General features: G+C 36.7%; 1 protein-coding gene across 1 annotated transcript in view; it reads left to right on the top strand.

Moving 5' to 3' along the window:
- The window catches only part of CACNA2D1 (calcium channel, voltage-dependent, alpha 2/delta subunit 1), a 420,200-nt gene that overhangs the window by 236,798 nt on the left and 164,799 nt on the right, over window positions 1-18,603 (top strand). The window contains exon 6 of the mRNA XM_009882926.1: window positions 8,998-9,127. Within this exon, the coding sequence (XP_009881228.1) occupies window positions 8,998-9,127 (130 nt within the window). The remainder of the gene's footprint in view (window positions 1-8,997; window positions 9,128-18,603) is intronic.

Raw genomic sequence — 18,603 nt, 5'->3', positions numbered from 1 at the left:
AACACAAAGGTCAGTGTGTGGCTTAGTGTTGCTTACTACTTTTATCTACCTAGATACAGCTGGCATTTAATTAGTGAAAAGCTGCATTATATTTATTTGAACATGAAATAGTGAGTGATGTTTATGTAGTGTTTTGAGGCCCATTAGTGTTAACTCAGAGAATCACGGAAAAAATTAGATTAGGAGGGCTTCTGGAGGTCATGTAGTCCAACTTCCTTCTCAAAGCAGGGCTTTACTGTTATTAATGTTGTTATTGACATGGAAGATGGTACAAATAAAGAAGAAAGAGCAATAACCAATTAGTATGCTACAGGATGTACAAAATCTGGACCTAATCAGTATGACTGAAGATAAGAATGTGCTGTGAAACGGGATCAGTTGATGGCTTAGAAAAGCATGGCAAAGACAACTGCAGCAGATGAAAAAATCAAATTAATTAAATGTTCACATTCAGTAGGTATTATAACTAATTCCCAATGTAGCATTAAGATGATTTAACAGTTCTTATTCTCCAGGGATATGATCTTTAATCAGATGTGAGGGTGGTAAAAGGTAGGCAGTGTAATTTATTCCAATAAGAGTAGAACAGTCTCTAGTTTGAAATGTAATTGAATGATGTATGAAAAATTTAAATAATCCAGAGTACATTTTGGTCTCAAAATTGTAGATGACCTAGTATTCTGTGGGACTTCTGTCAACAATGGATATTTTTATTTTATTTTATTACTTATGTTTGAGTACTTAGTGGGGTGTGACTACAATAATTTGAAGGAGGTTATCGATTTTAAAGGTGGTTTTTTTTTTTTTTAATAATTCACTGGACTTTTTTGAACTCCTTGTGACATTTTTATTAGCTAAAGTAAGACGTGTTTTTATTCCAATATTCCTAGTGTTGTCTAATGGCATCATTTTAGCCAGTCAAACCACTATCAAAGGCAGCACTGAAGTAGGCAGTTCTGTCCAATACATGATGTCTTAAAAGAAGGCAGAGAAATCGCTAGGGTCAACACCCTAGTCCTAAACTGCTGAGTTTTCCCAGGCCATCACCCCATATAGAAGAGAAACAAGTTGAGAGCTTTAGGTGTGGTTACACATCATGACTCCTGAATTCCTGATCCGGATGTGCAACCCAGGAGGGTTATGGAGGTATTGCCTGAAGCCTCAAGGATGGAAGGCATAGAATTAGGAAAGTCAAACTTCAGCTGGGGTTTGTATTGCTGAGGGACAAGATGAGCTTCTTTAAGTACACTGATATCAGAAGGAAAGCTAAAGAAGCTTCTTAATGGAAAGGGGACCTTGTGGCTAAGGACATAGTGAAGATGAGGTACTTGGTGCCTTCTTTGCCTCAGTATTTAGTTAATGATTTGTAAGCCATAGCTACAAAATGCAAGGACAGGTCCTGTGGATATGACTCAAATTAAAAATAGTATCAGTCTTTTTAGAGTTTTTTCTCATAACATGGGTGATAAAATGCTGTTATAATCATTAGAAATTCAAAACAATTGCTGTTATAGTTTTCATTCATTCCTTTATTACTATCTTCTCATCTTAAGGTGGGTTTTTTTTTTAGCTTATTGCCAAACGACTCCTTATATCTTCTTAATGTTCCTTTTTGTCAGAAATTAAGAAAATAGTTATATTATACAAGGAACTATAACTCCCTGAGTCATGGTATTTAAGCACACTCGTAGGTGTAATGTCAACTCTTTCAAATGGAAGATGATTTCCAGAAGCTTGAATTTCTGTTTTGAAACTCTCTCTATCTGAAGAAATTAGGAAAACTCAGTCCTTTTCTTCTGTTTCTCAAAAATGTAATTCACTGAAATGCTACAAGAGACCAAATTTTCATAGAATCATAGCATAGTTTGGGCTGGAAGGGACCTTTAAAGGTCATCTAGTCCAACCCCCCTGCAATAAGCAGGAACATCTTCAACTGGAACAGGTTGCTCAGAGCCCCCTCCAACCTGACCTTGAATGTCGCCAGGGATGGGGCATCTACCACCTCTCTGGGAAAACTATGCCAGTGTTTCACCACCCTCATTGTAAAAATTTCTTCCTTATATCTAGTCTAAATGTACCCTCTCTTAGTTTAAAACCGTTATCCCTTGTCCTATCACAACAAACCCTACTAAAAAGTCTGTCCCCAGACTTCCAAGTCCTTACATTTGATAAATAAATTACATCAAAGATTCATTTATTCATGAAACTAAACTCATGATGCAGTGAATTTTGTGAATAGGTTGGGATACAAAAAAAACCCCAACAATATTATATTTGGGACATATAATAATTTTGTGTGTATTGAAAAGTTCTGATCAGAAGCTGTGAACCATGAAGGTCAGATAAATGAATGCATAGAGTGGGTTTTGAACCATGCATAAAAAAAATAATACAGTTGTGTGTACAGTAGACAGGGACAAGTCTGTAAGTACATGTATAGAAATGGTTAATAACAAAAGATAGTTTGCACTGAGAAAAAATATCTTAAGAGGCAAATAAAAGCTTTTTAATGAATTTGAGTCTATATTTGATACATACGAAAGTTATTCAGTTGGCAGAATATTGAAAACAAAATGGCTGCTATAAAAGATTTTTATTTTTTTTTTAAATAAAGACTCAATCTAGAGTTTCATTATTTTTCTTACTGACATCCAGCAACCAACAGATACATTAGAAACATATGGAAACACTAAAAGCACTGAAAACAACTCGTATATATTTTAAATAGATGTCACTTGAGCATGACACACTGACAGTTGCAAACAGAAATCTTTTTCCCTATTTTCTGAAGCTACTCAGACCCTATATATATATTCTTATGTTTTTATGTATGAATATAAACACATTGCATGAGAAACTCAACATGAGCTGGCAATATATGCTTGCAGCCCAGAAGGCCAACCATATCCTGGGCTGCGTCAAAAGAAACATGGCCAGTAGGTCAACAGAAGTGATTCTGCCCCTCTACTCCACCCTTGTGAGACCCCATCTGGAGTACTGCATCCAGCTCTGGAGCCCTCACCGAATCACAGCATGGTCAGGGTTGGAAGGGACTTCTGGAGATCATCTAGTCCAACCCCCCTGCCAGAGCAAGTCACCCACAACAGATTGCACAGGACGGCGTCCAGGCGGGTTTTGAATGTCTCCAGAGTCAGAGACTCCACAACCTCTCTGGGCAGCCTGTTCCAGTGCTCCCCTACTCTCAAAGTAAAGAAGTTTCTCCTCATGTTAAGATGGAACTTCCTATGTTCAGGCTTGTGCCCATCAATATAAGATGTTCAAGCCCTCAATATAAGAAGGACATGGACCTGTTGGAGCGGGTCCAGAGAAGGATCACGAAGATGATCAGAGTGTGGGAGTACCTCTCATGAAGACAGGCTGAGAGATTTGGGGTTTTTCAGCCTGGAGAAGAGAAGACTCCAGGGACACAGCAACCTTCCAGTATCTGAAGGGCATCTACAAGAAGGCTAGAGAGGGACTTTTTACAAGGGCGTGTAGTGATACAATGAGGGGGAATGGCTTCAAACTGGAAAAAAGTAGATTTAGAGTAGATATTAGGAAGAAATTTTTCACTTTGAGAGTGGTGAAGCACTGGAACAAATTGCCCAGGAAAGTTGTTGCTGCCCCATCCCTGGTGGTGTTGAAGGCCAGGCTGGATGGGGCTTTGAGCAACCTGGTCTGGTGGGAGGTGTCCCTGCCCATGGCAGGGGGTTGGGACTAGATGATCTTTAAGGTCCCTTCTGACCCAAACCATTTTGTGGTTCTATGATTCTTATATTTAACACATCTCTGTTGTCTAACAGATAAAGTAAAAATATTTAAGTCCTGAGCCATCTGTTTCCTTATTTTATTTATAACTGTTTTGATTGAGTTTTGTCCCTAAGAGTAGACAGAAGGATGTCACTTTACTTAAAATCTTAGGGTAGCTGAATGAAGACCGCAATCTCCCACTGACACAAAACCAAAAATGAAGTAAACTGTTTGCAGTTCTGTCACAACCACCTAAAAACGCTCGACAGTTTTCTCACAGCTGGAAAATCACATCTATCAAAAAAGAAATAGAAAAAGTTATCAGAAGGCAAGGCACTCGTGACATTATCTAAAATGCTATGAAAGTGCTGTAGCTATTCGAAATGCATTCTAGCTACCTCTTCAAAACTAACTTCCCTATATCTTGTCCTTAGAAGAGCCGTTCCCATCCTTAGCTTGCTGCAGGCGTATTGCTGAGCCGTGTGCTTCAAGCGACATTTCATTTTATTCTCCCCGTCAGTTCCAGCTGTAAATTTTCAAGGGGGCCACAAGCAGCGTTGGAGGGGCTGTGTATGTAGTTCTGCTGGATTACTTTCCTCAGGGAGAAAAAAAAAACCAACAAAACAGCAAAACTTGTTTTGAGTAAGGAACCAGGCATAGGAAAAAATGGATGCTTCTTTTGTGTATGATAGCATTCATTTGTACAGAGTAGGTCAGGGAGTGGACTAAAAGAAGCAAAGGCACCGAGATTCAATTGTTTAAAATTTTACATTTAGAAATGTCAACAGATATTCAGAAATCAAAAAAGGGCAGAAACACAGAGATGAAAATATAAAACTTTTGGAAATCTGCAAGGAAAGACTGAAAGGAATGACAGAGCAAGAATTTTGATGACCCTAAAACCGTAATTATTCTAATTCCGTCTCCACATTCATTCTCTAAAATGGCATTGATAGGGACAGCGAGGTTTTATGCAAAACACAGTCTCTAGATACCAGGGCAATGGAAAATACTAGCAACCAATTCCTTTCTATTTTACATAAGTATGAAAGCAGGCGGGTGCCATTGTTTCTTGCTGGATATCAGTTCAGGAATTAAAAGAAGAAAACTACCTTTTATTCTTTTGTCCTGAGGCTAAATCTGTTCTGATTCTTTGAGCAACTTCTACATTGCTCCTGAGAAGAGTCTGCCTTCAGAAAACAACTGAAGATTGCTTCAGTTTGGTTGTGGGTTTTTTGTGTGTTTCATTGATGGTATATTTTTTTAATTAGTATCAGGTTTTTGGTTTTGTTTTGTTTTTTTTTTTTAATTAGTATCAGTTTTCTGATCTTCAGTTTTCAGCAGCTGCAGGAAGCAAAAACCAATAAGTTTTATATTTGTGGAAAAAAAATATTTCTTATTTTATTTACTAGGAAGGGATACAAACCCCACTTGTCTTCCTCATTTTATGATGATGAAAAGTAATTGAATGCTGTAGAAAGGAATTGGGATACATTTGGCTGCAGTGAAATGGGCAGCTAAACTACGTCAGAATTTCTGGAAGTGACCTTGTTTCATTTTGGTTTAGTGGTTGTTTGCTTTTTTATATGCATCTTTCAGTGATACTTCTGGGCATAAAGCTTCCAGTTACCTCATGTACATAGATTAATTTCTAGTCACAAAGACCGTGAGAGAGAAGTGGCATTATTTCTGCTATGTATTTGGCTTCCAAAAAACCAGAAATTAACCTCCAGTTTATTTTAGATCATACTAAAAAGTGATTTATCCAAGATCATAAAGAACAGCTACAGAAGAACCCACTTTACCTGAATTTTAGCAGCTATATCAATTTCCCTTTAGTCTGATGGTGAACAGGAGACACGCACACAAAAAAAATACTTTATTTGTTAAAAAAAAAAAAAAAAAAGAAAGCCTTAAAGTGGCACAAATGTGAACTGAAAAGAGAAATGGATTTTATCTGCCTCACAAGGGAGGGAGAAATTGGTCTGGAGATTCATTGCAGAGAAATGAGTGAGTTATTTTGCTGACTGTCAGTGGTAGGTAACAATGTAATTCAATAAGTGAAGGCCAGGTTTGAATAGATAGAAAATTAATCTTCAGCCACTATCTCCTGTGGGATTTTCCGGTGCCAGTATTGATTGCATTTCAGCTCCTGACTTGAGAGAGAAATTGGTTGGAGTTGGATTTTAATTATATTCACATGCTGGATTACTTTCCTTCAAAATATGTGATTTGCTACTTTCTTGAAAACAAAGTTTAAACGGGTATTAAAACTGTACCAACCAATGCCACAATCTGTCAGGCTTTTGATAGAAATACCAGACTAAAATAATTAACATTGAGGTCTTCCTTTTTAATCTTTTTTTTTTTTTTTTTCCCTAATTTAGATGTAGGTTACTTGAAATTCATAAATTTGGCAAATGAAAAATAAATAGCTTTTACTTTATATAGAAGGATCCCCTATAAACATCGGATGTGTAAAGCACAGCACTAGTCTTGCTGGTAAAGAGGTGGTGCAATGTTTATTTGCAATGCTAATTTGCCTGTAATGCTTCTGATACTTGCCTGTTGCATGCAGCACCAGCACAGACACCTGTAGATTTAATAGAAAAAATAATCCTCTGTGAAGGAAACTACGGACATTTTAAAGGATTTTGTCATTTGGTGCCTCAGGGTTTTGGGGAGCAGATAGATGCATTGTTTCAATATCAGAGTTGTACATCTCAAAACACTCCTGGGAAAAGTCAACAATTGGGATGCAAAAGCTTCTAGGTTATTTTATGTAGTTCTGATAGATCCACTGCCCTCCATCAAGGCAGTAGGTGTAAACATAAAATAAAGTTCAGCTGGAGCAGGTGAATCGATGAAATTGAGAAAAGCATAGCTGAAGAGGGCTTTTTTTGGTTTTGGACAGCTTGCGTCGGCTGTCCTGGCTATGTCCCCTCCCAGCCTCTTGCCCACCCCTGGCTTGCTTGCCATTCAAGGAGGCATTTGGGAAGACAGCCTTGATGCTGTGCGAGCAATGCTCAATGGCAGCCAACACACTGGGGTGTTATCAACACCTTTCTAGCTACAAACACAAAGGACAGCACTATGAGGGCTGCTATGGGGAAAATTAACTCCATTCCAGCCAGATCCAATACATGGTTTTACTTTCTGGTAGATTTATTGAGTGGTGTGCTGGATCAAAACATTTCAGGCTGCATTGTACAAGTATTTGCTGCTTTTCTAATCCACATTCAAAACTAAAATACTACTGTCTTAAAAGCATCTAAATGCAAAAGTATGATATTAAGAAGTCCTCTGGCAACCTCCATAACAGCAGGTCATTGAGCCCGCTAGAACTATTAATGAAAATAATACCACACATGTGGAAGTAAAAGGCATCATTTGGTCTTAGGTGTTCCAAGGAGAAGAATGTTTTTAGGTAATTTATACACTTTATCAACTTAGATTATTTAATGCCATGATATACCTGGATTTTACCTGGTAATACATTTGATTAAAGAAAAAAGATCATCCCTTACTTGAATCTCAGGACTTACGTGTTCCTTTCTGTCTCATCCACCAGAGTTGAGTTAAGTACAAAGTAATAAGTTTAACTTCTTAGCATAAAATATAGTAGTAGCCATGCTGTGTAAAAGTAGTCAAAATTAGTACCCACCTTTTTTTCTTCCACAGGTTTAATAAACTTGTATTGTGACATTCATCGCACCTAATTCTAGACAGCTGTGTTGCAGACTTCATCTAGGCTAATTGCCCTAGGGCTCCCTTTATAGTCAATGGAAAGAAGGAGGCAATTCTAAGGCATGATTCATGTCACGGGAAAATAGGTGTCTAATTGAGATGAGATGAATTGCACTCTAAAAATGCCCATTTCTCTTCACTGCCTAGGAAGGCAGCCTGGGGTGATGAGCTCAACACTGTTATGTTGTTGAAACCCACGGATGTCAAAGGTTAGATGAGTTCTGCCTTTTGTGTTTCCAAAGGAAACCACCTCCTTGAAACCCATCTGAGACTGCTGTTTACTTCAGGCAACATTTGAACCTATACTAGGTACAAAATTTGTCTGTAACCCTGTCATGAAGCAGGAGGAAACATATAAAGTTTAATTAGATTAATTTCTGAGTAAGTTAAAATTTAGCTGTCTATACTTTGACAGGGGATAAGACACATTGGTGGTATGTAAAGAATAGCTTCGGCACACACCTGCCTGCCGGACCAGACAGGGGCTTCGTTAGCACCGTTTTTCAAGCATAACACATTTTCAAAAACTGATGACTCTGTAGTATTCAAAATATCATTATAATTGCCTACAGTTGCTGGCCTGAGTAACCATTCAGTATCACAGTTGATACATTACTGATTTAAGCGGCAGCCTACTCGTGCCACGGGGCCTCCTGTTCCAGCTGCAGCTGAGCCAGGTGAAGGCATTGCAATGTCCCCTTTGGCCTGCACCGCCTCCTTGGTTTCCATGCTTCATGGCATTTTTGTAGCTGAATTAGAAAAAGCCTCTGCTTTTCAAAATTTTTAAAAACTAGTTCAGATGACCGAGTGAATGGGAAGGAATCAAGAAGCTGGGGTGCAGACAGGTGAGAGAGAGGACAGGAGGTGGTGGTGGTGGTGGTGGTGAGCGCCTGAGTGTTTGGGAACCTTTGCACCCAGGCAGCTGTAACCAGGAGAGTACAAGATTTCATCGAGACTTATTATTAAAACAAACAAATAAACAAAACCTGTGTCAAACAGAAATTCTAAGAAGGCTTAATTTCCTTTCTTTGTCTGAATGTGTACCACCGTTTCTCAAAAATTTATTTATGACATGTATATTAGTGGTATCATTTTATGATTTGTGATTTACTATATAATCTATGGAATGGAAAAAAAAAGATATACAGTATTTATGATTTGGTACAAATTATTACATGTAATAAAAGGTAAAGTATTTGCCTTGCATTATGGGTGTAAAAATTCCATGCACTTACGAAGTTTAGGTGTGTAAGGTGTTAGGCTTTCACTTTTCTTTTGTAGCTTTTCATTTCATTGAATTGCATTGGGTACCTCATAATTCAAAATAAAGTATACATAAATATTTCTGAACCTGGAGCAAGTAAGTGTGTTTATACGCAAATACAAAATCTTAGCTACAAAAGAAAGGAGCCTGTTATGTAAAAAGAGGCAAATGTGAAGGCAAATGTGGTTTAGGATACTTTGTAATATTTTGCCCTTTACATGTCTTTCTTTTAAAAGCCTGAAAAGAACGACACTGAATCTGGCAGCCAGAGAATCAGGCCAGTATTTGAAGAAGATCCTGTTTTCCGACGGCAAACTTCTTACCAACATGCAGCAGTCCACATACCAACAGATATTTATGAAGGCTGTAAGTAGCACATGAACAAAGAGATTTTCTTTTAAGACTAAGCTTATTATTTGTGTCCCATTCTTAAAAACAAATAACCTCCAAACATAATTTCCATCTCCATTGTTAGTACAGATTTGCTGTTACTCTCTGTTTTTTTTCTTCTTTCAATAGTACTTCAGAGATGTGATCTATTAGGCATATGTTTCATCTTACGAATTAGTAAGAGCCATAGTTAGAGAGATCCATTGGGATTGGATCTGAGTTTCAGAAATGGAATTGGAGGTGAAACAAAACTCTTACATATTATAACTTTTTGATCCATTCTTTCTCTATGCTGTGTTCTCATTTAATACAAACTATTCTTGACAGCTCTTCTTTACATGGTTTTGGCCTCAGGCAGAGATGAGTACTGAAAAGATTTTTGTGTGTCCCAAAATACGGTTCAGGCAAATAACATGCTGTGCGAGATGGTAGTGCTTATATTACATGCAATGCAATTCCAGAATTGCTGTAACAGACTTTAGCAGAGAATTTGAATAAATTCTTTCTAAACTATGTAAAACATAATATATATATAAAAATATGCATATACTGCTTAGTATTCTTTAATTGTATTTCAAAAGTAAGTATTTAAGTTGTATTTCAAGATGAAAATAACTTATCTTTTTCTGTGAGCATCATCAGGAAAAAATCATTATCCAATAAAGATATTTCAGCATTCAAAATGGCTGCATATTTTTAGAAAGGGGAAGAGAAATGAAATAGGATCTGTATTTTTAAGGTATTTTTCTAATTTAGGGTTCTAATTTCAAGTATGGAGTCTTTCTCCTCTTTCAAAATCTCATCAAGAGGAAAGAGACCCTAATGTGACCTGAGCTCTTTAAAATTCATGGCCACGGTTGTGTGCAGCTTATATAAATGACACAGGGATGAAAATGGAAATGTCAGTATGATGGGGGGAAGAATCATAGTAGCTCGTATTCTTATATGGTGTGCTTGACTGACAGACCTAGAGGATTATTTTGGGATTCTGGCTTTAATAAGTGGTAAAGTGCACCTTAATTGCAGGATTACAGGGAAGAGATAGGCCATTTCCTTAGTTTTTGTTTGAAGAGAATTGATACTTTGCTGTTAAAATGTTACAAAAACTTGCCTCCGTTATGCTATTTTTATACACCATGTGAACTTTGATATGAGGTTGTCATCATAACACTAATATGTTTTGTTGTTTTGTTGAATTTAACATTTTAGATGGTATTCCTAAGGACACTTATGTCCCTTTAAAATACATGCTTGTTAACGTTACTATACAGCCCGTTAACCTAAAAAAGAAGACAGGCTATGACTTCATTAGGAAAGGTACAACTTAAGTATCTAATAAAATTATAATGACAGACAGAAATGTACATTATTTGAGAGAGGGAGCTGCATGTGCAATGCAGCTCTCTCATTTCATGAGAAATTCATGATTCTTTGGGTTTGGCTACCATATTAATTACCAGGGATGCAGAAGCCTAGAAAATTACAGGGAGGACCGTAATTCTGCATCAGCAGTAGTGGTTGTCCCTTATCTTGTGAAAACCTGCCATGAAAACAAAAAGTTATCTGACAATTAGGTAGAATACGTTCTTAGTCTCACCCTGGTGAGACCCCACATGGAGCACTGTGTCCCACTCTGGAGACCCCAACATAGGAAAGACATGGACCTGTTGGAGCTGGTCCAGAGGAGGGCCACGAAGATGATAAGAGGTCTGAAGCCCCTCTCCTATGAGGACAGGCTGACAAAGTTGGGGTTGTTCAGCCTGGAGAAGAGAAGGTTCCTGGGAGACTTCATTGCTGCCTTCCAGTACCTAAAGGGGGCCTACAGGAGAGCTGGGGAGGGACTCTTTACAAGGGCATGTAGTGATAGGACAAGGGGTTGTGGCTTCAAACTGGAAGAGGGTAGATTTAGAATAGATATTAGGAAGAAATTTTTCACTTTAAGGGTGGTAAGGCACTGGAACAGGTTGCCCAGAGAAGCTGTGGCTGCCCCATCCCTGGAGGGGTTCAAGGTCAGGCTGGATGGGGCTTTGAGCAACCTGGTCTGCTGGGAGGTGTCCCTGCCCATGGCAGGGAGGTTGGGACTCGATGATCTTCAAGGTCCCGTCCAACCTAAACTGTTCTATGATTCTATGATGCTTTCAGAGATAACAGCTTGAGAATACCTAAAAATCACAGATTTCATGTCAATAAACACAAAATCATCACCAGGTGTATTTTACAGTAACAAAGTTCATGTGTCATCTGAAACACAGTGAGAGATTGGAACGTAGTTATTCACCCACAGATTTCCAAAACTAGAGTTTAATTTTCTTTTCACAAGCAATATTATCTGCAAGAAATTTTTATAACCCTAGAAAGAGTGATAACGGATCTTGAACACTGTTGTCATTTTTCTTCCTGTGCACATGAGCTAAACTGTCACTGCTTAATAGAGGTTTCAGTGCCCACTATTGTAGGGAACAGTTGTATGCTTTGAAAGTAGTTTGCAATAAATCTGCAATTCCTTGACTACATCACAGTCTGCTAGGGAACATTTACAAAACAGGTATTACAACAAATCCTTCTGAGAAACAGTGGATGAGACAAAGTTTACAACTTTTTATTGCTTGGAAGCCAGCTTGTTTGGACTGAGTTACACCTTGGAAAGCAGGTTTCATTTCCCCCGCCCCCCCCTTATTGTATATGTTTCGTTGAATGTTGAGAGAAATAAACAATTTGTCTTTGGATCTCACAGGACAGGTTTCAATGACTAGATATTTGACTTGCCTAGTCTTACTTGAGATTGCACCTCACTTCTGTTGCATTTTAAAGTGGAAGGCTGTTGTCTCCTGGAGAGAGGGACAATTACAATTAGAGCCACGTGTGTTCCTAAATATGAATTTTCACTTGCATCTGTTGGTCATGCTTTGTCATGCTAATTATTTTTTTGCTGTATGAAGCTGGAAATTTGAGAATCACTGACTCTTAAGCAATGTTATATATGGCAATTTTTTCTTCTTTATTTAGGTTTCATTTTTATTGCAGTTGTTAGTTATGAGTTTTAAAATATGAATCGAATATCAAATTTCTGTCATATGAAATTCTGAATGCATGCATCTATCCTCCATTTATCCCTTTGAAACTGGGAAACTGGTTTAGCCAGTAACTCTCTAAAGATGTGCCACCTATTCAAAACAAACAAAAAAGCATGTGCTATAAAATATTCTTTGGCTTCCTATACATACAGTGATTTGCTTATTTTGAAATATAGTGATGAGCTACTTGTGAAGTAGTCCTTTTTATTTCACCATAGAAATACAAGACAAAACATACGAAATATCCGTTCACTACATCCAGGTTATTACTTTGTGGTTTATGTGATTGCAGTAAGAAACTACTATGGAAGTTATTTTTGCTTTCTCCTCTCTGTATCTGGTGCCAAAACTGGGAAAAGTCTAGTGAGTTAATTGATTTGCCTGTTTTTGAAGATTGCAGTCCCACCACAGTTGAGGGCAATCCTAACAAAAGAGACCCAAATAAGGCTTTTAATTCAGAATTTTTCAAGAGTTCCATTTAGGTTTTGAAATAAAATTATTCTGTTGCTGAATAAAGAAGAGACCCTCAGGTCGTCTTTCTATCACATGTACTGGGAATTAGCCATGCATTTCCAGTTAGTAATAACAGAAGTCTTATTTCTAAATCCCTGTTAAAACTGTACCCTGCTTATCCCTAGACAGAATATAGGAAGTGCAGGCCAGAAGTAAGAGGAAAACCTCAACACAAGGCAAGTGAGGTCAATCTACCTGGTGGATACCACCACACATTGCCCTTACTGTCTGAGATGTATCATGTACCATCTGCTGCAATGGTTGCTCTAGATGTAGGTTTGTACTGGTGTTACAGTTTTAGGAAAGGTGTTAGGCAAAGCACACAAACAAGGACTCTTTTTTTTTTTTTTTTTTTGTGAGTGGGTACTCCTGCTTTACTTCCTCTAAATCAGAAATTGATAAATTGCTTCCACTTGTCACTACTTGATTAGCATTGAAGAGTTGATTAAAGTGTCAGGTTGATGTTAATGTGTCTTGAACATGATGACATCACTTTGAATCTGTTTGGACAGCTACCAGCAAGGAAAAAAGGCTTCCCCTGCTCAGAAGTCATTAAAACAGTCTTAAATAGAATTACAATTAATTGATGGTTCTTATAGCTCAATGAGCATAAGATATACATACTGTTTGTTCATACTCTCCTTTTACTGGGATGGCAGTAAAAATTTTTCTGCTCATTAAAATCTTCTAAGATGTATTTTATTTTGATAGCAAGTTTGGTAGTAGACATCAATTTGTATTGGTGCACCATATTTGCAAATATACAGCTATTAATAAAGTGTTTTAAAATACTAGTGCCTAGTACTGGGGGGCAATCAAAACTTTTAAGAATAACTTGAAAAATTCAGTTTTGATTCTACAGTGATTTTTATCTTGACTAGAATTTTATCTCTCTGACTGGAATTTTTGTGCTATTGAACAATTTCTTGCCTTTCTGAATTTCTGAAAATTCTGAATTTTCTTTCTTCTTGGGTATCTCAGGCTACGAGCTTGAAAGGAAGAAATATTCTTTGGGAAGAAACTTAGAAATATTGGGAAATTAAACCATGGGAGAGAGAATATCCCCCCACAAAAAAATCCCAACAAAAAAACCTCCCCAAACCAAACCAAACCAACCAACCAAACAAAAAAACACTCCCCCCAAAATACCCAAACCAACTTCAAAAAACTAGGAAAAAGTGCATTGTCATTTATTCATGGAAGGTCTTATGTGTGGCTAATAAATAAGATTTATTCAGGAATTGATAAAGTGTTGTGTAAATATTTTGGCATCATTTGTTGGAAGACTAAACTTGCAATAAATTTTTTTCATGTTTTTGTATTTAGTTTAAATAGCAATTACAGACAGGCAAGACAGTTTTATTGATTAAAGTACTTGGTTCAAAATATTTTGAGATTCATGCTCTTGGTATATTTTGGTTATAGCTGAAAAACTGAAGCTATTCAGAACTATTTTTCCCATGGTTTCTTAAGTATAAATGAATAGCATTACTTTACTACAACTGGGGTTGAAAAATTATTGTTTCAAGTCTCTGACTCAAGTTCACACCTTTAAATTTGGAAACAGCGATTTGATTATATCATTATGTATGTCTCGTGCAGATGGCATGTGAGATTATTGTTCTGTTTTTTTTTCTATATTTTCAATGATTTTAATCAGTAAGTAATTTATGAAAACATGTAATGAGTGAAGTGGACCTTTAAATGAATTTTCAGTGTCAGCTTGTTTTAAATACCAAAGACTATGGCTTGGGGTAAGTATAAAGCAAATGTTAGTTGCAGCTAAGTCCCTAAGTACTGCCTGGTTGGTTCAATACTAAACCTGGAAGGAAAATACTGATGCAGAAGCTTAAGCAAAGAACTCTAGGGTCAGTATTGCTTTTTGTGTTCTGACAATTTCGATTTTTTTTCCCCCAGGTAGCTTACTAAAGGTCTCTCAAGAAAAACTATTTAAATAAGCAGCAGCAAGAAATAGCTTTTCGAACTTGATGAAAAAGCTTGTTTCTGTCAGAGTTCAGAAGGCCAAAAAACTTGAACAGTATCCTCCATCATGAGGAGGTACTTGCATTTGGGTACTTGGATTATGTTAGTTTTATTGGATGGGCTTAGCATATTTACCTGGCATCAAGTTTATCATGACTTCTGTTTCAAATTATCAAAATTTAAGATAATAAGGTAGGATAAAGAAAGGTGCTCTGGTAACCAAGCTTAATTTATTCCCTTTTGAAAGATTAAGTATTGTCAAAAGAAACTAAACCTGTATACCAGTTTTAGATAGCAAAAGCTAATAAAAAATACCAAGCATAGAGTGTTTTTGCATTGCTCCAGGTTATTTTGGAAGATTCCCGAGTTCTTACAGATGGACACAGCGCTGCAGGTTAAAGCCAAGAAATTGTGCCGTGACGTTGACTTTTTTGCTGAAAGAAAAATTTGACGGCAATACATTTGTTAGAGCAATTCTGGGAAGATAAGGGATAGAACACTGTGATATCTGTGTAGCATATGTGTCTGCTCACTTTTCTGCTGAAGTTGAGACATGAGGGGTATGAGAACCGTGGTACCAGAGAGAGGAAAAGGCAGGACCATGTCAGTAATTTAGTGGTTTATGTAAGAGGCTTTATTCTCCTTCCCTTCCCATGAACTGTTGTAATGTTAATATATCAGGTGATTATTGAGGAGACAAAACCAGAAATAATGTATAGAGCAAGAACTGAAATCCACTCTGGTCCCTTCTGGCGAATATCCTGCCTATTCTAGATGCCCTCTGACAGTGATATGCAGGCATTACTTCTTTTTTTCCCTTTAAATGTGACTTATTTGAAAATTGTAGTATGCTTGGTTCCGTGCTTGAAGCCTTGACACAGACCTGAAGACAATACGAGTCTCAAGGTTGCGCTGGATCTCAGTATCAGTATGTCCTTTTTAGAGGTCTCAACTGTGTGGACAGAGATAATAATCTGCCCGCTATTCTTGGGTTTTTATGATACAGACACCACAGATAGAATTGGTTAGGTTCGCGTTATTTTGAACATACCAGTTGTAGTAAGGAATTAGCAATGTAGATTTAAAGTAATCTGCCTGATAATGATGCATGACAAGAACCTTATAATACTATATTCTAGGTCTGAATATTTGTGAATATTTTTTGGTTTGGAAATCTTATCCAAGACTAATTATTAAACATAACTGAAGGTTCTTCATGGGAAAATAGTGGTAAATCTAAAATAAAACTGCTTTCTGTTATAATTCTAGGTACTCTTCCAGATCTGGGTTGTCTTACCTTAAACATTTTAAATAAACTTTTAAAATGTTTGTGTAAAATAAAATTAAAAAAATAATAATCAGAAGTAAATTTAGAAATTTAATACCAGACTTTCATTAAAATGTAATGTTCTAAATACAAATCTCTACTGAAAGTGAGTCTTTTGAAATATTCTACAGCTGAACTTGAGTAAGTTTGAAATGAATCCAGTTAGCCATTTAAAAACAACTTTTGACTGATTTTATTCCTATTTGCTATGTATTAGAGTGGGAGGTGACTGAAAACTTTATGACACCTCTTAACACAACCTATTTCCTGGAATATTTATTTATTTATTTAACCTTTTTTTTTTTTTAAATAGGTTCTTATTTAGAAACATAAGGGGAAAATTGTATCACATAGTAGTTTGTGTCTAAAACATTTTTGATAACATCTAACTTTTACTGTTCTTGTTATTTGCCTGAAGTTGGAAATAGCAGATGTTAATTTTTACTTTTCTACTTGGTAATTTGTTTTTAAGAGTTTTCTCAGCTTATACTTCAAGTACTTCTGCACCATAGAACTATACTTTAAATATTTTAAATCAAATCAGAACATTTAACTTGGGGAAATGAAATATAAAATTCCGTCAGAGAGAGACCACTTACAATTCGCTAGCCATTCATGACAGGGTTTTTTCTTTTTCATAATGAAGCCTTTTATCCTATAAAGCCACTTGTTACAGGGATGCCAAGAATTTACAGGGTTGACACTATGATCCTTTTGAAAGAAGTTCTCTTCATAACTGCTGGCAGTGCTTCTCTTTTACCAGTCATTATTTTTAATTCCAAATTGTTTTATTTTATTATGGATCAAATTTTGGTGGAAAAAAAATATTTTCATTTCTATCTCCAACTTTCTTTTATAGAGTAAGCATATTAACACTGCCTGTAGGTCTCCATACCAACATACAAACATTTTAGTTTTCTCTGATTCAGCTTCAATCATGTTTCCAGAGAACCCCAAACTTCATGCTTACCATCTGTACTTCAGTGGAGAAATGCTCTAAGTAGTTCTGTCTGTTGATCTTCTGGGTTCCTACTTGTCAGCTGCAGAAATTTACTTTGTGATTGATATCTTTAAACAAAAAACCACCAACCCTGTCTTGCTAATACAGTACTTTACTGACACAGATTTCCCTGTGAAAACCAAATTCCATAAAACCAAATCACATTTTAGTCTGTTAACCTTTATTTCTGTTTTAATGCAATAAAACATATGAAGAAAGAAAATTTTTATCCCATTAAAATTGGGAAATGGTTAATTCCTTTCTTTTTCATTGTTGGTTTGTGTGTGCTGTTTTTTTAAAAAATGAAACAAAACTAAAAAACTTTGAATTTGAGTTTTTAATGAAGCAACGTGGACCTTAACCGTGGCCCTAACAGGTTGCTGTGATTTTTTTTTCACAGCGATGCCTCTCTCTCAGTTAAGTTATTCCTGTTATTTTAACCTGAAGTTCATTTGTGTGGGTCTCTGACATGATACAAGCTTCCTAAATATTCAAAGGATATGATCTACTACTTGATTAATGTTTTTAATATTATGATGGTATGGCCATACCAGAAGCCAAACCCATGATAACTGATAAAATTGTTTACAACGGTTCTGGCTTCAACAAAATAGAAATCCCTACAATGAAGAGACTTTTAAGACCTTTTCTCTCCAAGGTTCTTTGGTTTTGAAAACTCAGTGGTTTAGGCAGAAAGGTGCCACAACACGTTCATGTTCCTTTTTTTTTTTTTTTTTTTTTTTTTTTTTTTTTTTTTTGGGAATGCTGATTGTCATTATCATTTGGTGTGGCTGCCTTTCAAGGCATATTTCTTAACCATCAAATTAAGCCAGAATTATCTTGGACATTATAGCAGGTCCCGAGGTTCCAGTGTCTGTTAGGCTACTTGACTGAATAATGAATGTTTAATCTGTGCATACTGCCAAAATCTACTTTGGAGGCCAGATGATTACTGCTGCTCCTCAGATCCCTTTCCATTCCTTCTGCAATATTTTGTCTCTTATGCACAGCGTGGAATGACAAGTAGCATTGAATCCTCTTGTACCAAGAGGGGAAATTTGGCCCTACAGTAAGGTCGGACATGTTCTTCTGGGAAAAATAGCTAACGGTGACATTTGCCTTTTGCAATACAGACTGCAAAGCAGAACACTGAATATGAGTAGATCTTTATTATTGGACGTAGTAAAAAAGAAGACAATTGTAATGAAGATCTTGAGAGACTGATTGATTATGGCGCGTGGAATTCTCCCTATGTGGTAACTAGTACAAGGTTTCTCTATGATATAAATCTGGTTTACCTTTGCAAAATAGGTTGATAGGGGGTGTATATGTTGTCCAAGCTTTGTATTGGTTCTCAAGAAAGGGAAAATATCTTCTTCATCCTTTATTCAGCTACATCACCTAAAAGCCTCTATTGATGTGAGGGATGGCAATTGTCTCCCCAAACCTGCACTACAGAAAGGGAAGACCCCTACGCGCTTACGCAGGCTTTCTGTAAGTGTACATTCACAGCACATATAAGTCTTTTAGGATTCACAGGAAGTTGTTTTTTGTA

The sequence above is a fragment of the Charadrius vociferus genome, unplaced genomic scaffold (assembly GCF_000708025.1).
Source record: "Charadrius vociferus isolate BGI_N301 unplaced genomic scaffold, ASM70802v2 scaffold32, whole genome shotgun sequence".
NCBI lineage: Eukaryota > Metazoa > Chordata > Aves > Charadriiformes > Charadriidae > Charadrius > Charadrius vociferus.
Note: the sequence above shows the minus strand (reverse complement) of the source record. Positions and strands in the feature narration are given on the sequence as shown.